The sequence below is a fragment of the Ictalurus punctatus genome, chromosome 12 (assembly GCF_001660625.3).
Source record: "Ictalurus punctatus breed USDA103 chromosome 12, Coco_2.0, whole genome shotgun sequence".
In the NCBI taxonomy this organism is placed as follows: Eukaryota; Metazoa; Chordata; class Actinopteri; order Siluriformes; family Ictaluridae; genus Ictalurus; species Ictalurus punctatus.
In genome coordinates this window covers 28,490,855-28,517,859 of record NC_030427.2, presented here as the reverse complement: position 1 = coordinate 28,517,859, position 27,005 = coordinate 28,490,855, and the positions used below count along the sequence as shown (strand labels likewise).

Here is a 27,005-nt window from a genome sequence, read left to right as displayed (position 1 = left end):
GTGGGGTTTAGCCTCCATTTTCCCATGTCGCAGCTGTTCGCACCATTTTGTGATGAACCAGAAGAGAGAAGACCGACAGGGCAGTGTAGTTAGCTGTATAGGTAGATAATCGCTAGTTTTTCCTCGAAATTATAAATTAAGGAAGAGGGGATTATTATTACCATTATTATAAATAACGACTTTACCGGAAGTTTCTTTGATCAGCTAGCTTTTAGGGATCAGTTGAGTCAGTTAAGCTAGCTAGCTAGCGCGTGAGCCGAGCGGCTAATAAAGCTGCTTTACATTAAACATTAAATCAACAGATACTCGAACAAAGTAAGTAAACCACATGATTACGTTTAAAAGCGTTTCTGATGATGTACATAATGTTTGAATTTAAATAAATATCACCGAACTGTGAGAATAGCTAGTTTTAATTAACGCTTGTTTCAGTAAAATGGCCGACTCGCTCAGTTTTAACACATTTAAAGCTTTATAAAAGTATACTATTGGACATTTGTAACTCGAGTTGTTGTTTGTTTGTTTGTTTGTTTGTTTGTTGTTTTTTAAAAAGGTCTTTATTGGACATTTAGTGCACTATGTAGGATGCCTACGCCTTTTATCACACCCTTTGTAGTAGGGCTGCACGATTATGGGCAACATTATAATCACGATTATTTTGATCGATATTGAGATCACGATTATTCCTCGATTTTTAGGGACAGCGTTTTTATTGCGCTTTCATATTTAAATAAACAGACCGCTGCTTTCACCTCCATGTTGTGCTACATTCCTGTTAATGTGCCAATCTTTACATCAAATTAGACTGGTCCTTAAAGTGCATCATCTCGTAGAAGCAAAATATCAATAAAATTGCTCCCAAGATATAGGATAAATTAAAATAAATATGAGAGAACAATATGCAACCAAATACAAACAATTCAGGCGTATGCAGAAAAGGCAATGACAGTGTTTACAGGAGGAGAGACGCAGCTAAATCACCCAATATTACAGAAAGATGGTTAATACGGGATAGATTAATGAGAGCGCTCTGAAGTGCTTGTGCTGAACCACTACTATATGAAGCACAGAGCATGACGCACTTCTGTGTACCGATGAGGCAGTTCAAACAGGATTTGTTTCAAAGTCTAAGATGTACAGGTGAACCTTGAACAGAAGAACATGTTTGTGTCTCTGTAAGCAGATAAACATTCTGTACTGATCTCAGTGACATGACATGACCTCCTTGGGTGTTATCCTCTGATGAGAATGAAACTGAGAGACTGCTCTGAACGAGAGAAACAGTACAAGGCAAGATGAGCAGGACAAGAAGAATTATTGCGCCTATTGGTTGACAGACGGTTGATATCCACGAGCCCCACCCCCCGAGTACTGAGGTCAGCCAATCAAACCCCATCTCGCTAGTCTGTGAAGGGTTGCGTATCGCAGACCGCATGTGTTCAATGATAGAATAACCGTCATGTGTCTGCTTGACGGGGGGATGTGTGGTGATGTGTGGGTAGCACTGTTGGCAATGATTCTTCTGACGAAAGGCGATACAGAGGCGGCCAATATGTTGGCATGCGGGCTTTAACTACTAATTGTCGTCCAGTCTGCAGCAATAGTCTACTAAAGAACTTCGCGGGCTTATGTGGGAACTATAGAAATCACGTTGCCTTAGGCACTTAGTCCCGTCACCACGATCAGCTAAATACCAAATTTGGGTAAAAGTGTGTGCGTCATGCACTCTTCCTGCTGCAACGATGTGATTGGCGTGATTGATCATTAAGTCTTCCGCCCAGTAAACTTCAATTTCGCGATTTGGTTTATCTTTCCAGCTTAAGAGTCTACCCCCGGACCCCCAGAGTTGTCAGGAAAGGTCCCAGTGATTTGTGAGTTTATTTCCATGACCGGGCTTACTAACAGATACCACGTGTACCAGGAGAAGGGTGTACGATTAGGAATAGGTTTCTATGTGTGAGTGGATGTGCAGGTCGACATCTAATGATTTGTGTCTAGTCCGCAACAGTGGTCTGTGGTCAGGGAGCTTTGGGGCGTAAGAGGTCAGGTAGCAAAGTCACGTCGTCTAACCTCTGTCCTGGTCATGTGGCTATATAGTACGCACTAATGAAGTTCAGTCCTCCTAAGAGTACAGTTTCCATGGCGTCAACATTTTCTCCAAAAACTACATGTCTGTGATTTCACAGGCTACTAGATACCACTTAAGACCGTCTATTGTGGAGTCGCATGGGATTGGTGTGTTGATGTGTCGGGGTGTAGTGTGTCGTGTGTGGGTGTGCATATGCAGATTGTTGTTCCTAAGCGTAGGTCCTCTTGATAGAGAATTACGGTTAGTTCTCCTATTGCAGTCCCGTCTTCTCCGGCTCGATGCTCGGCTCTGGCACGCTCCTGCACTGGCTCGCACGCATCCATGTGGCTCTCTGGTTGACTTTCACTGCTGAATGAGTGACAAAGAGAACCTGATATGGCCCAGACCACCGTGGCTTGTTCCACCTGGTCCTGCGGATGTCCTTGATCACGATCCACTCTCCGGGCTTCAGATCCTGCAGCGGGCCCATGTCTGGATCTTGAAGCGCTGCTTTTACCTGCTTGTGGATAGAGTGCAGAGCAGAGGACAGGGTTGCACAGTAATTTAACATTGCATCACATGCTGCAGCGTCGGGAAGAGGAGCTGTCACAGGTCCAATTCCTGTGTGTGGAGGTCTCCCAAACAGTATCCCAAAGGGGCTAAGCCCATCCTAAGCCTGCTACAGAACAGCATTTGCTCAATCTGTGTTTTATTTTATTATTTTTTTTTTTTAGTGTCCCATTTTCTCTCTCTACCACCCCACCACTAGCTGGATGATATGCACAGTGCTGCTTTAATTCAGTACCCAAATATTCACCCACCTACTTAAGGGCATGGCTCACAAAAGGTGTGCCATTATCACTGGAGATGATCATTATCACTACCGCACCGGAGTCCTGTTTGGATGTACGGACATGACCTTCTCTTCCCTCAAACCTCAACCCACGTTATTGGATTGAGTTGCGCAAACATCGTAGACAAAATCCTTCGGTATATATCTTAGTTATGAAGCGGTGATCTAAGAAACACCAATATCTCTGCCGTCGCAGAGGCGAAGTTCCTGGAACTTCTTATAAGAAATCGCTCCGTGTAATACTTCTCTCAATGTAATGCACGCATTTCTCACGTCATGGACTCCCTTCCATACGGACAGCAATACACGATGACTTCATAAAATTCTAATTCTAAATTCTTGATGATTCCTACCAGTCAGGGGTAAGGCCGCATCGGTCTTTCACTCTGCACAACAAAGGGCAAACCGCCTGCGTGTTAACACAGACTTCAGGGTGAAAACTTTTCACTTGTTCAGAAAAGCTGAAAGACTCGCGCAGCCCAGCCAGGAGACGCCAAATTGTCATGGAAACTAAACAACACTCACAGACTCAGCCTCTGAAGGTAAAAAAGTTTATTACAGAAAGATGGTTAATACAGGATAGAATAATGAGAGCGCTCTGAAGTGCTTGTGCTGAACCATTACTATATATAGTAGTTCTGTACTGATCTCAGTCACATGACTTGGTCGCCTTAGGCGTTATCCTCTGATGAACAGAAACAAAATTATTAGAAAGTAAAAACGAATAATTTCCCTCACAGCGGTCAAAATCGCGATCGATATTCGATTAATTGTGCAGCCCTACTTTGTAGTGTGTTTATGTAGGGAGTGCTGGATGGTTCACGTATAGTGCACTAGACAGGATGGAGAAGTCACTATTCAATACCTCGAGGTTGTATAGAGGCTCCACATTGGAGATATATATAGTGCACTACATAGGGTATAGTCTATACAGAGTCTAGTTATATAGGAAATAAGGTGTATATAAGACGTGCAATATTTACTAGACATTTTGTCCCCTTGGGAAGAACTTTTCGATTTTTACCCCTTCGTATTTAAAATGTCTCCCTGCAGGATCAAGCCGACAAGAGCGAGAAGAACATGAGCTCCCCCTCAACTCAAAAAGTCGTGCTGAAAAGCACCACCAAGGTGTCGCTGAACGAGCGGTGAGGCTCCACGCATCCTGACAGCACTATCTCAAGCCCCGGGGGGAGAAAAACAAAACAATCATGCAGAGATACTTAAGGCACGGTGCAGGAAGCCATGCTCTGTGGAGGTCAATGAGGGGAGATACCAGAGCAGAGCAGAACGGGCGCGGACGCCAGGCTGCTCGCGGTTTGTGCACTGCTCACCTAACATGGCTCCGGACGCGCGTACGCGCCGCGCCGGAGACCCGCTGACGGGCTTTCCGTCACGTCGGCCATCTTGCGTAAGCAGTGCACACCCTGAGGTGAGAGGGGGAAGTGTAATCATGGTGAGGTAAGCTTCCTGCACAAGAACCTCCTCGAACATGGCAGAGATGAGATTTAACGAACCGTGCCATATTTCTTGCCCTCTCTCTCTCACACAAACTCTCTCACTTAGACCTCCTCCTCTTCTTCTTTTCAACTCCATTTCCATCTTTTCTCACTCTCTCGCACAAGGCGCTCAGCCCGTGCCCGGACGTGACCCGCTCCCATCACCCCCTTCCCCTGTTTCCCTCACGAGCCTCTCGCAGCAAAAAAAAAAAAGTCCAGAGGTCACGGTCCGGGCTGTAAGTGGCCGAGTTGCCAGACACCCCCTCAAGTCCTGGTCCGCCTTCCGTCTCGTGTCGTCCGAGTCTGACGACGTGAAGACGGCGGTCCGTAAGTGGCAGCGACTCTGAAAATCCTCCTTCTTTCACGTCTTCGTTCTTGCTGTAATCTGCCTCTGTTTGCTCTTCTCCCTCGCTTTTAGAAGTTGACAGGCTTTTGGTTGAAATGTTGGGGTGTCACCAGACTTTACCAAGAGAGAGTGTAATGAAGGGGGGGGGGAGAGAAAAAGAAAAGAGAGCGCCTGATAAACAGGCCGTCAGTGAATTGCTACAGGTTCCCCTGTGGCTACGTCCATGGTGTGTGAAGTGATTTGATGTGGAAACCTCCTTTCCTCGTATCCCCCTCTCCTCTATCTCTCTCTCTCTCTCTCTCTCTCTCTCTCTCTCTCTCTCTCTTTCTATCTCTCCCTCTCTTTGCTCTCCGCTCCTTTCGGTTGCGTCCCACAAGCTTCACAAACATGATGAAGAACAAGCAGCCGACCGCCGTTAGCATCCGGGCGACGATGCAGCAGCAGCACATGGCCAGCGCCAGGAACCGCCGCCTCGCCCAGCAGATGGAGAACAGGCCGTCGGTGCAGGCAGCACTGCAGCACAAACAGGTGGGCGAGAGAAAGAGAGAGAGAGCGCAAAAGAAGAATAACGGCCTACACGTGCTACAGAGTGATTCGTTTCAGTGGAGTTCTCCAAACATCTGTAAAGCTTCGTTTGATGATGCTTGCAAGCGGAATAAATAGCTACAATCACCACCAGTGTTTAAAAAAAAAACATTATTACTCTTTAAGAAGGTCAGTGATGCTGCAAAACTAAAGGCAGGTCTGTAAATAAACGTGATTGGCTGTAAGTACGCTCGTTATCAGATGCTTTGATCTGCACATGCGTGTAGTGTTGGGCGTGTTCTCCGTGCTCAGATCGTCCTGTCAGCCTCTGAGAGCGCACGTACACCATGTTATCGTGTGCGGGGGCGGGGCAAGAGTTATTTGCTCGTTTATTTGTCATTAATTTATCGACCCGTTTATTTATTTAATTATGTAATTGTTTACTTGTATTATGACGGGGAAGGAGAATGGTTGTGCGTCATTTTGCGAGAGATGGTGAAGAGTTGGTGGTAAAGAAAACTGTCACGTCACCTATTTGGCAATATTTCAGGTTTTTATTTTTTTTTTTTTTAAACCAGACACCAAAGGCGTCCCAAGTGATATTTCCCAAGTTCGGGGCGGGAACGAGGAAGCCGGAGGCAGGTTCAGCTCTGACTCGTTTCGATTCTTCTTAATTGAAACCTCCGTTCACGCCTTCGCTTGTTGGCAGCACACCTTCCATTTGGTGTTGCTCCGCCCTGAAGTCAGCCCGCAGGTGATTACGGTTCGTATAGGACGCACAAAAGGAGAACGGGGATTTTTGTCGCCGGTACCGCTCCAGACACGACGGTTTCCCCACTGATTTTTAAATCTTCCGGCTCGGACATGGAGAGAGTTGGGTCCTGCAGGGTTCGTACAGGGTTCGTACAGGGTGCTTGAATTTAGCTTTTTGAAAAGAAAGTAACCTTGAAAATAGACGTTTTTTTAAATCTAGTGGAGCTTATTTTCGGTAGAACACGAATACAATCCTTTCCCTCGGAATATAACACCCCGCTGCAGCCCCTCCTCTTCCTCCGCCTCCTCCTCTCGCTCTTCACTCACTCGTTCTGACAGAGACGGATCCGGTCACTTTTCAGACCCCTGTAGCAACTTTTTTCCCCTTTCTTTCAAAAAAACAAAACAAAACAAAGCCCCCAGCGACAAATCTAGCGACTTTTTGAGCAATCCGTGGCAACTTTCCATAGAAGCTGCTGCTGTACATTGCTCTCTCTCTCTGTGTCTGTCTCTTTCTCTTTCTCTTTTTCTGTCTCTCTTTGTCTCTTTTTCTTTTTCATGCTCTCTTTCACTCTCCCTTTCTTTCTCTATCCCTTTCTTTTCCTCTCTTTTTTTTCCTTCCTCTTTGTCTCTCTTTTTCTGTCTCTCCCTCCCTCCCTTTGACTCTTTCTTTTTATTCTTTCTTTCTCTCCCTCTCTCTCTCTCGTTCTCTCTCCCCTCTGTTCAGTGAGGGGCAGAGAGCAGCAGTGCGTTCGATTCCCACCTCCTCCCCCTGTGTGTGGAGCTAGCCTGTTCTCTCCTTGAACACAAAACAAAAAGACTAGTGCTTGAACAGTCCGTGAAAAGTCCTGGGTTTTCATTACGCATTTACTGTACGCACCCTGTGTCTATCTGCGATTCCAGATACCATCGTCAATCATAACGAGTCTCAGTGAAACGGAACACCGGTGTTTATCTGTCCTACTCGGCCAGCGAGCGCGTGGCGTTCCCGTCGCGCTACGGGAAATGTCAGATCCGGAAATGAATTGCTTCCTCACGCTCCTGCGTGACGGAGGAGAGGTTACTCCTGCCTGGTTCTTCTCTCACAACCTTCACGTGACGCGGGTCTGGATTCAGGAGAGACCCGTGTCGATTCGAGACGCGGGTTTAACACGGGTGAAATATTTTCACGAAAGCCGTGTACAGTATATCGGACGTAAACGTTCTGATACACGGTCCGCGTTATACAGGCAGGAAGTATTCTGATCTGTGCTGGAAATACACTCTCTGGATCTTGTTAATCCACTGTTTTTGGTGAATTGTCTGTCTGTCTGCCTTGTAAGCGGTAATCTGCTAATTGTAATAACATCAATAACATCCCATCTCGGCACGTCCTCCTTGAACGCAGCGTTTGTCTCGAGGTCCTAAAGACTGCCGCGTTTAAGTAGTTGGGCGGCGGTGAGATTCGTTTTGGCTCGATCACGTCAGAATGTCGGCTTCCATTTCAGAGTTCTGTGTCTGAACCCAGGCTCCTGAGACGATCGCTCGAGCGTAACATCTGTAGAAAAAATACCCTTTGTCAAGTGTTTGTTCGGAAACCAATTTAAAGTAAAAGCTATCAAAAATAAGTCTTTTGACTCGAAAGGTGTCCAGAAAGCACTGCTCGGTGCACAGAGCTTTAATTACTGCAAAGGAGTAGGATTCGAACGTGAACTGCGGACATGACGAACGCTGGCGAAACCTTCACGTAAACCTCGGAACGGAAGACGCCGATCTCTCCGTTAGAAGACGATCGGAAGAATGATGTTTTTATCGTGGTCTAACATTTCAGATAGATTTTTGTTTTAAATTGTGTATCAAGAGTAATCCAGCTTCGTGTCCGTGCTGGACAGCTCATGCATCTCTGACGCTTTGTTTTTGTTGAATTTACAAAATGCTCTATTTTCTCTGCATAGGTTTGCTACACTGAGTATAAACTTTGAAAGGATGCTAGAAGTAGCGATGGCGTCGGAGCCGTGAGAATGATTCGGTTCTTTCCTCCCGACCGGTTTCTAATCCTCTCTTCATGCCGCTTTGGTTCCTCGTGTCCTGTCCGCAGAGCCTGAAGCAGCGGCTCGGGAAGAGCAACATCCAGGCACGTCTGGGCCGGCCCGTCGGCCCGCTGATGCGAGGAGGCGCCGGGGGGCGTGGCTTCGGCGTGGTAGGAATGCGCGGAGCTACACGAGGCCTCAGAGGACGAGGAAGAGGAGGTCCTATGAGAGGAGCGCTGGCTTTTAGAGGTGGGGTGTGATGAACTCTCCCTGCTTTACATCACAGCAAGCTTGAAATGTATCAAACAATGCTACAAATTCCTGTTCATAACACCGAGAGAGTACTGGTATTACAGTGAGACGGGGGTGTAGTGGATTAATTACCACTTCTCAAACTGAAAATATAAAGCTGCCGTGGTGTTAGACCTCGGTCATTGACCGCTGCAGTCATACTGCATGTTTTAAAGGATTAACTGTGAACGTGTGTGTGTGTGTGACAGGTCAGCTAAAGGGCAGAGGTGGTCCAGGGCGTCTGGGTATTCGCAGAGGAATGCGTCAGCGTGGGGGAGCCCCGGGTCGAGGAGCCGCTCTGATTGGACGTGGAGCCGCGCGCGGAGGAGCTGGAGCCCGAGGTGAGGAGTTACGGGATGTTTGTTTGTTTGTTTGGATATGATGTCGTATATTATTGAATTATTCTCAGCAGCATTTATGCAAAATGCACTAGTCACAAAAAATTTATCCTGCAAGAGACTTGAAAGCTGTCAAAAAAAAAAAAGCTACTAAAAGATTGCTATATGAAGCCCCGCGTCCATGTTGGTGATATTGTGCATGTCGAACATCAAGATAACGTACTGCATCTTGCGCCTGCCTGTCAGGTCGTGGAGGGCTGCGTGGTCGAGGCGGTTTCCTCGGAAGAGGCCGTGGTCGAGGTAGAGGCAGAGGAACGGGACGCCCTGCTGTCACCAGGGAACAGCTGGACAATCAGCTGGACGCCTACATGTCCAAAACCAAGGGACATCTGGACGCAGAGCTGGACGCCTACATGGCCCAAGCTGACCCAGAGAGCATGGAGTGATCTGCACATGCACGCCCTGTTCGGCATCTCGTCAGTTAGGCATATAGTTACAGGCCTTTTTTTTCCCCCCCTGAACGTCCAATTTAATAAAACTGCTATTTACACTGAACTTTCTACAAAGTGATGAGATATATCTATATATGTATACACAGTGAGAGTTGGATGTACTGTCAGATGTTAAGCTCCTTAAGCGTTCTGATTTAGAGCGTAGGCTCGTTTAGTGTTCACGCAGTGCCAATAGAAATGCCGATTGAAGGATCGTGGACGTTTCCATCCACACTGTAAAACCCCGTGCCCTGTAACTAGGAGCTCTGCCCCTGACATGGACCCTCAGTAAACAGACTTTTTACCCTGTGAGTTTTATTGAGCCGGACTATGGGGAAATTTATTATTGGTCTACTCTAAAAACCTAATCAGATTTGTTCTGGCACATGATGTCCCTGGATACACTGTGCCACAAACACGCTTCCTCTCCATCTTATGATATTTTATTGTGATTTTTAACGGTCATGTTGTGCTCATGAACTCCTCACAGTTATTGATGACTGCAGTTGTTTTTGTGTTTAAAAAAAAAAAAAGTCCACTACAAAACACCTTGGTCTGTTGTAATTCTACCGCTGTTTTTACTTTGTCTTTTAATAAACATTGGCCTTGATGGACAACAAACTGTGTTTTGATCTTAAACGTGAAGCATGTGACGTTAATGATGGAAATGCTTTCATTTTTTTTTTTTTTTTATTGAGTATTTTGCAAATCTCAGTTATTCTGTTCTGTAGGTGGTGTAAAAAGGTTCAGTGAGTCCAAAGCATGAAATCTTTCAGCTTTTTTTTTTTATCTTGTGCTGACTCTGGTTTTAATACGTCTCCGAGTGTTACTAGGAAGTGACTGAATATTGTAGATATTCTTATTTTGACTGTGTGTGTGTGTGTGTGTGTGTGTGTGTGTGTGTGTGTGTGTGTGTGTGTGTGTGTGTGAATTTTCAGGTTGTAATGGTGTACAAATCTGTGGATAATAAGACCATTCAATACAAAAAGTACATCTTGGCAAAGATTGACAGATTTTTCATTTATATCGATTAGAGATAGAGTAGTCTTTTATTATTGTTGTTATTGTTATTATTATTGTTATAACAACCCTTTTCATTCCTAGTGTGTTGTCTTAACAGCTTGTTCATACTCAGTAGCAGACTGCGCATATCTCACTGTTGCTAGGCAACTGAGAAACATGAATGCGGCTCACGGAAGCTAATTAGCGACTGGGACTAAATGTAGCTAGCAGCGCAAAACAAAGGCAGATAAAAAAACTAAATAAAAACTACAAAGGATATCCTATGATGTATTTCCCTCAGATGTGTTGGAGAATTACTAAAAAAGACTCTAAGGTGCGATTAAAAATATCACTAATTCCCTACAAGGAGCACTGAATGCTAACACGCCGCCATGTTGACTACGTCATTGTTGCGTCACGACTGAGCTATGGAGGGGGCGGAGATCTCGACTTCCGTAATGGTGAATACAACGAAAAAGGGGAGTCTTGCAAAAATAATTAATATAAATACGTTGTGTAATTTAATATAATATTACCATAGTAGTATTATAGTACATGATACATTCGTAATATAGTACACTTGGTATTATCGTAAAAATTTTACGGAAAAATCATACGGAAATGACGTAAGGTTTCCATAACAACAACACGCAGCTCAGTTCCAGAGAGACGCACAGGGAGAGGCGGTGTGGATGTGAGGATTGTGAGCGTTTATTTAAGTCAGTGAAATATTCATCTTGTGTGTAAACATTCACCGCTCGTGTGCGTCTCATTATTCTCAGCTGGACCTTATCTTTCCTCAGCTTTATCACCAGAGAAGGAGCTCAGCAATGCTGGAAGCCATTAAAGTTACTGGTGAGTTTCCTGGATGATCTGATAGGCTAAATCTGATGATATAATTCATCATAAATAAATCAATCAATCAGTAAAAACCCACCAATGCTACAAGAATTGTTTTAAGGAGGTGCAGAAATAACTCAAGCGTTCTTCCCAGACTTTCTATCTGTGATCACTGTTGTTCATCACTGACTGTAGCATGAAAGGGACAAACATTAAATGAATGATGTGATGTGCATTCAGGAGGAGAAAATAAGGCTTACCGATTCAGAAGCTTTAGACTTTAGTCTATATTTTACTTACTAACGTTATTTATGCAAAAGTACTCAATTTTTTCAGCTATACTGTATAACATTATTCATTTTCAGTACCTGCATATTGCCTATGCAAGCAATCATACTCAGGCAGAAACACCTCCAATTGTAATGTGTATTTATTTATTTATTTACAATATAAACAATATAAAAATAACATGATAACCGTATTATAATAACCATAATATACTGATCATATTACTAAATTGTGCATTGAATTATATTTTAAATAGCCGTAATGTCAGAAGTAACGTATGACATTACACTTGGGTCATTTCACATCATGGAGCTTTGTTTGTAATGAGCTGTGATGATGATGATGAAGCCGTGCCCTTCCAGCTCATTGCTCTCATTAGACGCTCACCGCTGTTGTGATTCGATGCCTCGGGTGCCTCGAGTCCTCTCGCTGCCTGTGTACTTCCCAGTGTCCAAAAGAATCAGGATCATTTTAACGAAGCGTGGCACGGTGCATCCTCAGAGCTCGCCCGCTCCAGCCACCAAGGTCGGTTTAACACGACTTGATTGTAAAAGACAAGTAAATATACCCAAGCACAAAACATCCCACGGTTTGGTATGTAATGCAGCAGGACAGGTCAGATAAGATGTGGAAAACCCGCTGCACTGATTTATTTGTTTTGACTCGCTGTAACTGAATCTCTCATGGATTTATCAAGGAGGGTATTTTACTGACACGCTCCTTAAAATGATTCATTAGTACTGTAGAGAAGTAAATAAATCTTTACAATAGGCTTTGTTTTGTTCCTTCCATATCGATGTCATTTGCTGTAGTTACGAGGAGGATGCAGAGGTTCGGTTTCCAGGAAAATGGGACACAAATAGCAGAAGGAGAGAGACAATACAAGACTGGTTGAAGTGTCATGTTTATTTACATCGGTTATTTTTGTAAATTGGTCTTTAATAGGTATGGGTGTATCTCTTCCTCGATACGGGATGAATGATCTGGTGTATGAAAGATATATTTAAAGCAGCCTCTGATCTGATTTTAGTGCACGACTTCTTTTATCACTGTGACTGACACCACAGAGGCCACGCCTCCTTTACTGAACCACACCTTTATCACTGGGACTGACAACACAGAGGACACGCCTCCTTTACTGGACCACACCTTTATCACTGGGACTGACAACACAGAGGCCACGCCTCCTTTACTGAGCCACACCTGTATCACAGGGACTGACAGCACAGAGGCCACGCCTCCTTTACTGAGCCAGACCTGTATCACAGGGACTGACACCACAGAGGCCACGCCTCCTTTACTGAGCCACACCTGTATCACTGGGACTGACACCACAGAGGCCACGCCTCCTTTACTGAGCCACACCTGTATCACAGGGACTGACAGCACAGAGGCCACGCCTCCTTTACTGAGCCACACCTGTATCACAGGGACTGACAGCACAGAGGCCACTCCTCCTTTACTGAGCCACATCTGTATCACTGGGACTGACACCACAGAGGCCACGCCTCCTTTACTGAGCCACACCTATATCACTGGGACTGACAACAGCTATGCTAACAAGCTATTGCACTGGCTGATGGATATTTGCATGCCTCCATCATATATTTACGTTTCTCTCTAGAGCATCTCCACTGGGCTGAAAAAGACAGGGCTAAGAAGTGTGTACTGAGTGTCATGGAGAAGCCTGTGAGCCCAAGCCAGGTGTATGTGGAACACTGGTCCTCCAGTTCCCTAAAGATCCCGTTCTCCAGCAGCCTAGTCTTCCCCCAGAAAGAGGAGGACAAAGAAGGGAAGAGGCTCAAGCGCTCCCGCTACAGACAGTTTAAAAGAGCACAGCGCATCGTCTCCACATCTGCACACCGAGACGTGAGACCTCTCTTGCTGATCAGATCGGGAAATCAGAGCTATGGAGACATCGGCCAATCGCAGCTCTTGCATTATTCCTGGCCGGCGAACAATATAACCATCCTTGGCAGTCATGTCGACCTGTCTCCTCGTAATGGTAGCCAGCTGAATAGAGCTTCTCAACCTCGAGTAAGACTCCCTCAGCTGGCTAAAAGCAGTAGCGACGGAGAGAACTCCATGAAGAAGCTGTGCATCCTCACTGCCATTAAACCATCCAATGTGGAAAGTGAGAAGGCCAAGTTCTTCAAGTCGGACTTCAGGTATAACCCGCAGTTTGAGTACAGCAACCCGGCGTCACCGCAGGTTCTGGAAAAATACAGCAAAGCCTCTGACTGCTTCCTCACACAGGTATCAGTCCATCTCTGAAGCACAGAAAACATACGTCTTTTACATACTTTTACTATTTAAACCCTAACAAATATTCCTCCTTCCATCTTCCTTCTTCGCCTCTCAATCTCCTCTAGCATCTACTCCATTCCATATTTTAACCCGACAAAAACACACAGTTCTCCTAAACATCACGAACACGAGTAAATGTAGCACGAGCTAACGAGGCTGAATAGCATTATTTCCTTATGGATCTGTTCTTCTCTCCCTCCAATGCTTTTTAAATCTCTGTCCATTTAACACCATATCCATGTCAGTGTTCAACAGACAGCACTCGTCTCGGCGTCCTTGTAGACCCGAGACTGTTGCTTTGCTGCCACTTGTGTCAGTCTCGTTCTTTTACCTCTCTATGACGAGCTGATGTCATTCCCCCAGGCAGTGCGCATCATGGAGCTAGCTCTGTACAAGTACGGAAGTTACGAGAAGTTTGAGCAGGCCACCGGAGGAAGCTTGCTGAGCAGGGGCCGAATCCGGGCCCACACTAAGAAGTACATGGAGAAGGAAGGCTGCGTGGGAGAGGTAAATGAGGCACAGCGAGGCTGAGGATCCGAACATCAATCTACAGCATTTATCATAAAATAGATGCTGATTGGATGAGTTTATTGTGCAGTACAGTAGTACCGTAAGCGCGCGCGTGTGTGTGTGTGTGTGTGTTTGTAGATAGTGGTGCACCTGACCGATGACCTGCTCTCCAGAGCCTCCATGACCGTGGTGAACGGCAGACCGACTCTCACCATCAACGTCTCCACGGCCAGGGAGCAGTGGCTCGAGGGCTTGCTGAGACACGAGATCGGTGTGTGCGAATAGCATTCTGTCGATCCGTAACGTTGCGTGTTTTGTGTGCGTGACGTTTAGAATTCATGCTAAGACGTACAAGAGTGTACACGTCATTGAAAGCGCGCTTATCCCTCTCCCTCTGTCGCTCAGGTACTCACTATTTCCGCAGCATCAATAACAGCCAGCAGCCGTGGAGCAGCGGAGACGGGCGGAAGAAGCTCGGCCTGAAGCCGGTCAACCCCACCGAGGAGGGCCTGGCCAGCATCCACAGCGTGCTGTTCCGCAGAGACCCTAGGCTGTGGCGCGCCGCCCTGCTCTACTACACCGTCCACCAGGCGGCGCACATGTCCTTCGCTCAGCTCTTCCACGATCTCGCACGCTTCCTTCACCATCCCGACACACGCTGGGATTACTGCGTAAGGGCTAAACGCGGTCAGACCGACACCTCACAGCCTGGTAACACACTCCACATGCATTTAACCGACACCGTATAATAAATCAAAACCACACAAGCTTACATCTCATTTGTCTGTCCATCTCCCCAGGCTGCTTCAATAAGGACCAGGTTTACCTGGACGGCATCCTGAAGATCCTCAGGCACAGAGAGAAGATCGACTTCCAGCTCCTCACTGCACTTGGGAAGGTTAACCAACAATCTTAACCAAGTTTTTTTGTTTACTACTGTTCCTCAGTACCGTTTGTTTAAAGATGTTTATCTGCAGGTGTCCTACGAGGATGTGGAGCGCCTCAAGAGCCTGGCTGTGATGGAGAACGTGCGAATCCCGCACTTCCTTCAGGACCTGGAGCGTTACGCCGAGCAGCTCCAGAAAATCATGGCGGTCAATCAGCTGACTGACGAAGAGCTCCAAGTGCTCGTCTGAGCACGCTGGGAGACACCCGTGACCTCTGATTCCCACAAATCTGTGTTAGTGTGACCAACCCTGCATCTCTGAACCACCCAAGTGCCCTTTTTAATCCATTCAAAGACACCGCGTATTGGTTCTAAAGGTAGTTTCCATCATCACCGTTAAGGGAAACGGGCGTTCCAGCATGAACACTGACACACCTCACAGCGCCACCTATCTGCCGTGATCACAACTTATGATTAGAAATATATACCTGTCAATTTGCCACTCTGTTCAGGCCAGTTTGTGGGCGTGTCCCAAACGCTAGGATTCGTTTTTTGCATTGCTACTACACGGTCAGCCATTTTAGATAAGATAAGATACACACTTTGGGAATTCCCTCATTACAGCAGCTCAATTACACACAAAGAGAATAAAAATAATAATAAGTACATCCCAAAACGTGTTCTAGTCAGACCTTGTTTCCCGAATTTTTGTTCTAATCAGACATCTCGGTAGTCTCGCGCTGTCGGTTTACTGAGTTATACTCCGGTTAGTTAGCTATATTCCAATGTCTGTGTGAACAAAGTGTAAAGTTATGTTAGTTATCTATAACATTACGCTACAGGTCCTATGGCGGGCCTCGTACATTCATACACTAGCTTAGCTACAAAGTTTCCCTTTTTTCCTTCGCAGTGTCTACTGGGTAATTAAACCATACAAGAGAGGACGGATTCGTGCGTTTGACCCGAGCAGTTAACCCACAAGTCATGACGCTACCACCACACTTCCCTCTGGCGATATACGTCAGTTTAGAGTTGTGCGTTCACTGCAAGTTTGTGCTTGTTGAAGACGGTCGTGACAAGACTGTAGTTAGGTGCCCGGACAATGTAGACACCAAGAATAAGCTAGTTAAGGATATAGCCAGGCAGCACGACGTAAAGGTAAATCGTAGCAATGAAAATAAGACGAAACGACCGAATTTTCTTTACACGTGTTGGTGAATTCTGAAGAAAAGGCTCTGTAATTACACTGTAATGCGACTCAGCGTCGATTTCGAACCATTGGACTTCCATGGGTTCTACTGTATTGAGAAGCATCGATGTGAATCCTGATCAAAATATTCAAACTTGTGAAAGTTGTTCACGTGATAGTAAACATGGCGAACATACAGTAAACGTAGCATTTGTACACTATTCGATTGGCTAATTATGATGCAATCGAATGAGATCTCTTCTTCCCGACACTAGCATTTGGGATACACCCCGCATTTGATCTTTCCTATGATACGTTGTTCTTTGTTGTTGTTGTAGATGGGCATTTCTGCGACTTCTTTAAATATTAGGTATGATGATTTGTAAATTTTATCCAGCAGTTTTCATCATCGTGCTTTATCGTCTTGTAGGAACACCGGGCGTTTCAAATGAGGTTCCTCAACGTGTGAGGAACGTGTGGTGTTCTGATGTTCATGGACGTCTCAAACCCTAATAAATTTACTCTATTCATCGTTGTACATATGATGAAAACCTTCGGAAAGGTCAACGTGTGTTGCTCTGCCAAAGCTAGAACAGTAATCCACCGGCTAGCTACAGTAGCTAACTAACTAGCTGGTTCACGTGGGGTTTGAATCGAGTTCTGAAGCCCGACCGTATACGATCGGGAGAGATTTTAAGGCTTTTCCAAACCATTTTAATGGCATGTGAAAAAATTTTAACGATGGAAAAATAGCAACAAACAGCTAACAAGGCTTTTTCCCTGAGGTATTTTGCTCACTGGTGTTAGCATTTATTAGCATTAGAAACGCCATTAGATTGAAGGAATACACACACACACACACATAAACAATACCATCTGTCCATAAAGTTCTACTTCTTGGGGGTGTGAATTCTTAGATTTCCCTCCTTTCGGAGTTTGTGTTAATTTCAGAGCTCTGTATACAGTAGTCATCTGATGACCGGCTCAGTGCGTCACTGCAGTCCTGCTACCACTGGATGGCGCCCTCACACCAGCTCAGTTGTACAGTACAGTGGATTGCATGAATTCACCCCTTGAACTTTTCCACGTTTTGTAGTTTTATAACCTGTAACTGAAATGGATTTAATGGAGATAATATGTCATGAATCTACACAAAATATCTCATACTGCTGAAGTGGAGGGAAGAAAAAAAACAACAACAAAACATCAAAGTTGTTATTGCATAAGTATTCACGCCCGTTGACGTGAAACCCGTAAATTAGAAGTTGCATAATTAGTCCATCTGTGTACTGTGGATAGTGTTCCCGGATGCCAATATAAATGCAAATAGTTTGTGCCTCAGAGTTTGAGAGAGATCACACTTAAACAAACAGCATCATGAAGACCAATAAGCTTTCACAACAGGTCCATGAGTAAAATCTTCTGGGAGAGTGTCAGGGTTTGATTAGGAAAAATCCACAAAATGGGGAAATCCTATGGCTCATCATCATTGAATCCATTATTGGAAAAATGGTCACAAGCGTGACGAGGAGTCCGTCCACTGAAAGAGTGGAAACGAAGAGAAAGGAGTCCGTAAAGAGGGATTTAGTCCGCAAGGGGCTGAGGGTAAAGCTCAAGATGATGCTACCACCACCCTGCTACAGTGAGAGGGATACATGTCAATGTGCAGTTTTGCATTCACTGTGAAATAAAACAACCGAGTATAAAATCTGGAGTCTACACGCGGACCCGTGAGGACACCGCACCTCCACTTCTGTTCTTAGATATATATTGTTTATAGACCAAATTTAGCACTGACTGTCCACAGGTACAGGTTCGGTTCTTCACAACATCAGCTTACTGAGCTGAACGAAAGTCTGCACACTCTGAGATACATAAAGTTTAGTATGAGAAGGCCACTGCGTTTCTGACTCACCGGTGTGTGTGGGTGTGTGACACGTCCCAAACTGGACTTTGCTGTTTGACCTTTAATTGTCCATTCCCTGCACGCTTTGTGTGGACGGAGCTTCTGGGCACACTGTTTCCTGTATGATTGGATGTTTTAAATGTAAAAACTCACACGAGCACTACGTCGTAGAGATTGTGAAAACACTGCTGAGTCACTGTTACTTCAACTAGGAGGTTGCAGTGATGTATTACATATTAACGTTATGGAATGAGGAAATGCTACACGTGCACACGCACACACACCTGTATGGCTTAGCTTCTGTACCTGTCAGTCTTAGAGAAGGAGGCGTGGGTACTGTCAGTCTTAGAGGAGGAGGCGTGGCCTCTGATAGTCTTAGAGGAGGCGTGGGTACTGTCAGTCTTAGAGGAGGAGGCGTGGCCTCTGATAGTCTTAGAGGAGGCATGGGTACTGTCAGTCTTAGAGGAGGAGGCGTGGCCTCTGTCAGTCTTAGAGAAGGAGGCATGACCTCTTCCAGTCTTAGAAAAGGAGGTGTGGCCTCTGTGCTGTCAGTCTTAGGGAAGGAGGTGTGGCCTCTGTGCTGTCAGTCTTAGGGAAGGAGGTGTGGCCTCTGTGCTGTCAAGCTCGGTAAGAGATCATCATATCACAAACAATATCTATACACAGATACAATTTGTATTACATTTCAGTTAAATTCTCAGTATTGCTTTATTCCACATACTTCATTAAAAAGTTTTTAGCACTTGTGTAATTTTGAAAAAAAAAAAAAAAAAATTATACATACATATCTCATTTCCATAAATATCTGATTATTTCTCTACATTCAAAATAATTTCTACTGTACAACAGCTGGAAAAGATGCAGCCTCAGTCCATCTCAGTCTCTCCGTCACCATGACGGTCTCCACAGCCCGAGGTCAAAGGTCACCGCTCATGTTTGGGTGTGAGGTCATCCCTCTCCACCACTGCCACGCTGCTTCCATTGTGCACCGGCTCCTTCGTCGTCTTCTCATTCGTGTAATCTGTGTAAAACTCGGCCATGATGGGGCAATGCTCCGAGGCCACTCCGCCCCACGACCAGTTATCGGGGATCCAGGGGTTCGTCAGGCCCTCCCTCACGACAGAGCAATGACCTACACACACACACACACACCAAAAAGACAGTTACAGAAGTGTGAATATTTCTAGCAAAGATGTAGTACAGTTTTTTGCTAATCCTGCTCCTTTAGTCCCCCTACTCTGCACATTTCAGTGTTTTATTCCTACTCTAACACCAAATTAACTCAGCATGAGGACTACATGAGCAGGACTGAAGCGTTAAAGCAGCCATTTGTAATTTTTAAACATATTTTTAAACCAGTCTGTGTGAATGAGTTGTTAGTGAATTAATATAAACCCGTAGCAACTACCGTCAGAGCCGCTGACCAATCAGAACTGAGCATTCAGTGTATATAGAATTCTGTAGTACAGTATATACTACATAGCATGTATAGTGTGTAGTATAGTATAAACATAATATATATACACGTATATATACACACGTGTTTAGCATTCTAGTAGGAACCAGTTATTACCTGTGTAGAGTTTCTTGATGCTACGGCTGGCCCAGATGTTGTCCAGGCAGCTGGATCCTTGCGGTGCTTTGGTGCTGATGTTGGTGTTGACCGAGGAAGGCACGAGGGCGCTCAGCTTCTCCTTCTTCAGAGGCTCAAACTGAGCGCTGTCCGGAGGAAGACCAAAGCCCCCGACAACCAACACGTTCTTCACCCCTACAGAGAGAACTCGCACTCTGAGCACAGATTTTTTTTTCTTGGCACACTCAAACTTACACGGCGGTTTCGAGTACTCGAGGAAGTTGTAGATAAAAAAGCTTGGTATCAGTACAATCGAATGCAAAGAAATTGTGCTTATGCTGCACTGCGCTCCAGTTTAGCTCATCGCTGCTGCTCAATCAGCACAAACTCACTGACACGCAGCCAATAAGTCCCACCCAGTGCATTCTGGGACGTTAAGAACTAACCTCTCAGAGTCTCCTGTACTCCAGGGCTCAGCCTGTGGGATTTCAGCTCGTCGGATTTGTGGCTCCGCCCGTTCTGCTGCTTCGGCGCCGACGGAGGTTTGACGTGCACGTTCACGACGGTGAGCTCGGACGATCCGATCTGGTTACGGGAAACAGAAACCGGACACCTTAATGAATGTCGCTAGGGGTGTGTGATGGAAATATTTCCCCAGTTCCAAATACTTATTGACGGTTAATATGACACAAATACGGCGCATCTCGTTACGAACATCGTACTTACTACGCAAATACAAATGCTACTCAAATGTCAAAGAACACAGTTTGTTCAGGAACATGCGCTGTAAGGACGTCCATACAGTGTCCAGACTGTCTCATCGTGACGAGTCGGCATTTAACCGCCCCGGATGCCAAATGAGCGTGAACGTTAACTTGTTTAATCGTAATTTACCGGGTACTCTGGTGAGAAACCGGATTAACCCGTCAGAAATCACGCGCTTTTCTTTTTCGTAGCGATATCGAGATGATGGGCTGAGAAGGACGGAAGGTTGACTGCAGGAGGAGATCAGATCCAGAGCAAACAGAGCATCACTTCCCCCACTATAACCAGCATCTTATCTGAATCATTTTCAATGGAACCGCCATGATTTTATGGCAACGCTATTATCATGGCAAGACTGGCTGGCGTTTGATGATTGTACCTAAAACGATGAGGAAGAAATGACTGGCGTCCAGCCAAAACAAGCAGGTCTGCAGCAGGCTTATCAGTTTTTAATTGTACAGCCCACGCAATTTCCTTATCCAGCCTGGAATTAATTCCTGGCTACACCACTAGAGGGATCCCGGTCCTGATGCACACCTCCGATCTCAACCAGACCGCACGTGAACCTCTCTCTTTATCTTAAAATAAAATCAAATTAAAAATAAATGAAAATAAAACAAGGAAATGTGCACAAATCTACATTTACATTCCCCTCCGAAAGTACTGGAACAGCAGGACCGATTCGATTGTTTTCATCTACACACTGAAGACATTCGGTGATCAGAAATACCGGAGCACGTGACGGACAGGTGTTTCTTGCTGCCCAGGTGTGCCCTGTCAGATTGACTGTTTAAAGAATTACTATCTCTTGGTTCGAGCCCTAGGGTTGACCCGTGAAGACTGCATTCGTTGTTAAAAAGGATAAACCAACAGGAAGACCAGAGAGCTGTCCACGGGAGGAAAGCAAGCCATTGTGAAGCTGAGAAAAGAGGGGAAAAATTGATCAGAGGCATTGCACAAGCACTGGGCGTAGCCAATGGAACAATCTGGAACGTCCTGGACAAGAAAGAAACCGCTGGTGTACTGAGCAACCAGACACGGAGCAGACATGGCCACGGTAAACGAAACGTGCCCTGTTCTACACTCTCAGAAAGGATGTGTAAAAACAATTCACACTTCATGTATTGGGTGAATGTTAATGCTGGGTAACAGGTGCACACAGTCGGCGGCTAACGGAACGTCGCTAGCTCAGTAACGTCGAGGCGGAAAGTTCTTCACAAGGTTAACGTGACGAGAAGAGTGCAAAAAAATTAGCTCCTAAAAGCGGGAAAATAAATATTCGTAAATCAGGGGTCCACGCCGCCATTTTGTTCATTAGGAGAGCCAAAATTCTCAAAAATGTGGGATTCTGTAACACAATTCCTCAGCTAAAGGCGTTTGTCCATATTTTGTAGCTAGCACCGAACACTCTTTCCTCTTTTACAGCTTTGCAGATTGAACCGTGTTTATCTTGTGAGCAGTTTTAGAATTTTAGCCTACAAACAAATGACATTTTAGGATAATTGCAGGGGAAAACAGTATAAACAACACATCTCTCTCTCTCGTGTGTGTGTGTGTGTGTGTGTGTGTTTTTAACACATATTTATGTGGAAATGTACGAGCAGGGCACGTGTTAAATGTAACACACTGAGTGTTAATGCAACACGTGACGTGTTATTCTGAACACGTCTGTTTCACGAGGGTACGCCGGTTAACGCGTCTCGATGCGACTACGAGGAAACGAGCGCTGGGATTCTGATCCGCCGTCGCGTATTTACCTTTAGATCTCGAACCCGAGCGTCTTCGGTGCAGAGTGAAATCGATACGGTTTGCCTGGCGGTTGCGATATTTTCCTCAGGGGGACTGTAACGGTTCAAGAACGCACAAAGTTTACGGGAAAACGGTCACCAAACAAACTCGCACAAACGCAAGACGCTCGCACAAGACCCCCGTTTGCCCTTTAGCCGGAGCCGCTGTTACTTACACGAAAGTGTCCAAGGTAGGCTTTGGGCTGGGCGTCGTTCCCGTTGCCGTTAGCAGCAGCGGCGCTCTCCAAAACCACGGCCTCTTTCAGCTGGATGCCAGCCGAGGTGTCCCAGAGGAAACCGGAATATTCTGAACCCTTCAAATAAAACACCATGAGCAGCAGTTACACACTGTGTTGGTAGCAGCATATATTTTATGTGTGTGTGTGTGTGTGTGTGTGTGTGTGTGTGTGTGTACTTACTATACAGGACTCTCCAGTGGGTTTCCCAGAAGCAGCACATTTCCACATGCCGCGAGGGCCTTTCCAATTACACACACTGGAGAGAGTTGGCTGATTGAGCTCTGTGCAAAACTGAAACACACACACACACACACACACACACACACACACACACACACACACACACACTATTAAAAGGATTCAAAACAAATGTAGTAATACCATGAACTCCACTGTGCACTGAGTAAGGAATAATCAGTGACGTGGAAGTTGATCATGTTCCAATAAGTTGGTTACGGTTATCACTTACAACACCAACACCGTCCCCTTTCTCACGCGCTCGACGTTAACTCCACACCAAATAAACCCCAAAACACAACAAAACACCACACAGAGCCTGCCAGCTTGAAGACTTTCCCATGGTGGAAAACAGTACAGTTACACCGACACTGGAGACTCCTTCCATACATGTTCAACGTCACGGAAACCTTCACCGTATGCTCTTCTTTGATAAATGACTTCTTTAAAAAAAAAAAAAAAAAAAAAAAAAATTATTTGTTTACTATCAGACTGAGATTAGGTTAAGCGTCCAAAATACACATCCCTGCCTCAGCTGTTGCTATAGAAACGATAAGTTGTTACCTAGACGACGTTATCCAAAACGATGTCCGTTTTGTACATTTCTTTTGGTCTGTTTATCGCACGGTTACGCAGCCGGGTCCGAATCTTCGCCTCGGATATGGTTTCTGAATGGAAAACGGAAACGTTCACATCACCTTTCATTTTAAATCGGATCTGCGAATGTTTACATCACGTTGCGAAAGTGGCACCTGATACGATTTTGATATTAACTGATGAGCAGTGTTTTGGGGTTTTTTTGGTGTGTGTGTGTGTGTGTGTGTGTGTGTGTGTGTGTGTGTGTGTGTGTGATTGTTGCGGCTCAAAAACGCTCGACTCCGCCGCGGCTTTCTTCAAAATTTGCGACGCGACTTGCGGATTTTTTCCGAATTGGCGAAAACGCAAATCGCACGAAACCGTCTTTCGCTGTGATGTTTGTTGGCAAACGAGACCCTTTCTCGCCGTACTCACGTCCGACGCACGTGAATCTGAGAGGGATTTGTGTGATGACGTCACGCGACGCGTCCCGGCCCCGGCGCGCGAAACCTGCAGCCATTTTGGGAAATCTACCCCGAAGCTCTGCGGAAGATCGCGTGTTTACGTTCATTTCTGCGATTGCGAAAGCCTGCGCGGACCGGATATTAACGTCTCACCGTTACCGTTTCTGTCCCCTGGAATAACGAAGGACTGTCAGTAAAACACAAAAACACTAAAACGGCTGCGCCTATAGAAGGAAATCGCTCGCCGCCTTCACTTTCTCCTAAGGGTGTGCAAAAATTTGCCCTCCACTGAACTTGTGATTAAAAAAACAAAACCAAAGAACCGCACGTCTCAGTCAGTGTACCGATTACGAACATGAACAATAACAACCAACGCCCGAGCGGTCATGTATCCAGACTTACGGACAGAACGGCGATGAAATGCGGATCAGATCTGCCCTAAATACTCGACCCGAACCTGCAACACTGCCGAAACGGCGGCGCGGATCTGCATGCAATCCGATCAGCGCGCTTTGACATTTACCATAAACTCTCGTCTATAATTAGTGCGATTCCCACTCAGGACCATACCGGCCTGTGGTCTCTGAGGGGAAGGGGGTTAGCACGGTCATTTAGGTTGGAGGTGCAACCTGAAAAGCTGAGCAGTTTCCCCATCTTTAAATCTGAAAGCTTGGAGATCTCGCACCGTGAGGGGGTTCGGCATTGGGCTTCCCCAGGTCACGTGCACTATTTTCGGACAAGATGGCCAACTTCCAGAGACTTTTCCCCTGAACTGAGCTCCATAAGGGGGTTCGGTATTGAGCGTCCCCAGGTCACGTGCACGGATCGCTGCACAGAAATCTGCACTACACAGAGTTACTCGAGTTACTGTAAGGGAATATACTGGTATTGACGGTGGGAAGGAGCTTTGGCAGAGGCTCGCTCTCGATAAGAGCCAACACACATGTGGAGGCAGAGGGCCAGCAGATTCCTCACGCGCTTACGGACGAGAAAAACAATCGTGTCCGACCGTGCTGAAGCACTTTCACATATAAACGTAGACGATCCGTGTCAGGAGGTGACCGACTTGTATCTGGCCATTCCGCAACATCAAACGCAACTATAAGTGGATAAAAAGTGACGTCCCATCATCCGGTAGTTCTGAAAGTGGCGTCTACGAGGCGTAATCAGAGGGCTCGGTGATTATTTTCTTTTGTTACAGTGGTGGAAATCACACCCGACAGTTAGTATATTTAGGGGTCCAAGCACCAACGTCAAGTAACAGAGCTAACGTGCTCTATCGGTGGAAAGAGAGCGCTACGGCTCCAAAAAGACTGAATAATGTGATGACGTGAAAAATCCATACCGAGGCGGGTCTGTGGAGGTTATTGAAAGTGAAACGGGTCGGGAAGGGCGAGGAGCTCATTTCAGGGTCAGAAAGATATTACTAAAGGTGTGAAACAAAGAAAGAAAGAAAATGAAACTCTAGAATCCGTTCCCTGGGAGTCAGCTTTCTTTCTGGGGATAATTCAAACGGTATCCTTCCACAGAGACAAGAAGGTTTTTCGTTGGGAACGAGATTTCACAGCACTGTTCTGAAGCAAACCGTGCAGTACAGGGCTTAAATTCCTCCACGTATTTCAGAAAATATTGCTGACGTGAGCTGCTGATTAATTCTTAAGCAACGCTTATGGGTGGGATATGAGGTCACTAATTCCCCTGATATCAGCACGAGGCAGACCTATGATGACCTTGGTCACATTCAATTCGCACAGTCAACATTACGCCTTTACCTTGTGCTCAAGCTGCTCCTGTTCAGTGTAGCGAGTGTTTACTTTACTTGGCTGTTCTCAGTGAAGTCCTGCGGGTTTATCGCCCTGGTCCGCAGAACAGAATTGACACTTTGAGTAACTGTGTGTACATAAACCTCTTTGTGCAGTGAATATTAATATATGAATAAACCATTATTAAAGAAAATACTTAAAACGATCTCACCATCACACCTACACAATTTCTCCAACCATGAGCAAGGAAACATTTTCCCCTTTCACTCAGACTGAGACACAGAGACCACACCTCTTTCACTGAGACTGGGGAACAGAGGCCACACCTCCGTCACTGTGACTGACAGATATGGAAGCCACGCCTCCTTCACTGTGACTGACAGATACAGAGGCCACGCCTCCTTCACTGTGACTGACAGATATGGAAGCCACGCCTCCTTCACTGTGACTGACAGATACAGAGGCCACACCTCAGTCACTGTTACTGACAGATACAGAGACACCGCCTCCTTCACTGTGACTGACAGATACAGAGGCCATGCCTCCTTCACTGTGACTGACAGATATGGAAGCCACGCCTCCTTCACTGTGACTGACAGATACAGAGGCCACACCTCAGTCACTGTAACTGACAGATACAGAGACACCGCCTCCTTCACTGTGACTGACAGATACAGAGTTCACACCTCCTTCACTGTGACTGACAGATACGGAGACCACACCTCCTTCACTGTGACTGACAGATACAGAGACACCGCCTCCTTCACTGTGACTGACAGATACAGAGACACCGCCTCCTTCACTGTGACTGACAGATACAGAGACACCGCCTCCTTCACTGTGACTGACAGATACGGAGACCACACCTCCTTCACTGTGACTGACAGATACAGAGACACCGCCTCCTTCACTGTGACTGACAGATAGAGAAACCGCCTCCTTCACTGTGACTGACAGATACGGAAGCCACGCCTCCTTCACTGTGACTGACAGATAGAGACACCGCCTCCTTCACTGTGACTGACAGATACGGAAGCCACGCCTCCTTCACTGTGACTGACAGATAGAGACACCGCCTCCTTCACTGTGACTGACAGATACGGAAGCCACGCCTCCTTCACTGTGACTGACAGATACAGAGACACCGCCTCCTTCACTGTGACTGACAGATACGGAAGCCACGCCTCCTTCACTGTGACTGACAGATACAGAGACACCGCCTCCTTCACTGTGACTGACAGATACAGAGTTCACACCTCCTTCACTGTGACTGACAGATGCAGAGTTCACGCCTCAGTCACTGTGACTGACAGTTGCAGAGACCACGCCTCCTTCACTGTGACTGACAGATGCAGAGACCACGCCTCCTTCACTGTGACTGACAGATACAGAGTTCACACCTCCTTCACTGTGACTGACAGATACAGAGTTCACGCCTCCGTCACTGTGACTGACAGTTGCAGAGACCACGCCTCCTTCACTGTGACTGACAGATGCAGAGAC

The 27,005-nt window shown here is 46.0% G+C and overlaps 3 protein-coding genes across 9 annotated transcripts in view; 2 read left to right on the top strand and 1 right to left on the bottom strand.

Moving 5' to 3' along the window:
• Positions 1-34: 34 nt before the first annotated feature.
• chtopa (chromatin target of PRMT1a) lies at positions 35-9,791 on the top strand. Of its 3 annotated transcripts, none has more exons than XM_017481216.3 (6): positions 36-315; positions 3,975-4,066; positions 5,141-5,291; positions 8,119-8,299; positions 8,551-8,682; positions 8,926-9,791. In XM_017481216.3, the coding sequence occupies exons 2-6, from the start codon at positions 4,002-4,004 to the stop codon at positions 9,123-9,125; spliced, it is 729 nt and encodes a 242-aa protein (XP_017336705.1). In that variant the 5' UTR covers positions 36-315; positions 3,975-4,001; the 3' UTR covers positions 9,126-9,791. The 3 variants fall into 3 exon arrangements, with proteins under 3 accessions (XP_053540029.1, XP_017336705.1, XP_017336704.1); XM_017481215.3 differs by lacking the exon at positions 36-315 and adding an exon at positions 3,364-3,463; XM_053684054.1 differs by having other exon boundaries at positions 35-315; positions 3,975-5,291.
• Positions 9,792-9,908: 117 nt separating this feature from the next.
• On the top strand, positions 9,909-17,773 carry matcap2 (microtubule associated tyrosine carboxypeptidase 2). 5 transcript variants are annotated; one of them, XM_017481208.3, is made up of 8 exons: positions 9,909-10,866; positions 10,976-11,027; positions 12,925-13,556; positions 13,971-14,114; positions 14,256-14,388; positions 14,523-14,828; positions 14,918-15,015; positions 15,095-17,773. In XM_017481208.3, exons 2-8 carry the CDS (start codon positions 11,003-11,005, stop codon positions 15,251-15,253), a joined length of 1,497 nt encoding a protein of 498 aa, XP_017336697.1. In that variant the 5' UTR covers positions 9,909-10,866; positions 10,976-11,002; the 3' UTR covers positions 15,254-17,773. The 5 variants fall into 5 exon arrangements, with proteins under 5 accessions (XP_017336697.1, XP_017336696.1, XP_017336695.1 ...); XM_017481207.3 differs by having other exon boundaries at positions 9,909-10,875; XM_017481206.3 differs by having other exon boundaries at positions 9,909-10,891.
• A 1,014-nt stretch (positions 17,774-18,787) lies between these two features.
• eepd1 (endonuclease/exonuclease/phosphatase family domain containing 1) overlaps positions 18,788-27,005 on the bottom strand; it is a 28,509-nt gene continuing 20,291 nt past the window's right edge. Inside the window, exons 3-7 of the mRNA XM_017481210.3 lie at positions 22,643-22,753; positions 22,400-22,537; positions 20,118-20,256; positions 19,672-19,866; positions 18,788-19,230 (exon numbers count right to left, since the gene is read on the bottom strand). Of these exons, the coding sequence (XP_017336699.1) occupies positions 19,022-19,230; positions 19,672-19,866; positions 20,118-20,256; positions 22,400-22,537; positions 22,643-22,753 (792 nt within the window). The 3' untranslated portion in view covers positions 18,788-19,021. The remainder of the gene's footprint in view (positions 19,231-19,671; positions 19,867-20,117; positions 20,257-22,399; positions 22,538-22,642; positions 22,754-27,005) is intronic.

Excerpts from the sequence above, each read along its gene's own strand:
- matcap2 (XM_017481208.3), top strand. The coding sequence starts at position 11,003 with ATGCTGGAAGCCATTAAAGTTACTG. Across the intron at positions 11,028-12,924 it reads GGAAGCCATTAAAGTTACTG|AGCATCTCCACTGGGCTGAA; the intron begins GTGAGTTTCCTG and ends GTTTCTCTCTAG. Across the intron at positions 14,829-14,917 it reads GACCGACACCTCACAGCCTG|GCTGCTTCAATAAGGACCAG; the intron begins GTAACACACTCC and ends CCATCTCCCCAG.
- chtopa (XM_053684054.1), top strand. The coding sequence starts at position 5,007 with ATGTGGAAACCTCCTTTCCTCGTATCCCCCTCTCCTCTATCTCTCTCT. Across the intron at positions 8,300-8,550 it reads AGGAGCGCTGGCTTTTAGAG|GTCAGCTAAAGGGCAGAGGT; the intron begins GTGGGGTGTGAT and ends TGTGTGTGACAG. Across the intron at positions 8,683-8,925 it reads CGGAGGAGCTGGAGCCCGAG|GTCGTGGAGGGCTGCGTGGT; the intron begins GTGAGGAGTTAC and ends CCTGCCTGTCAG.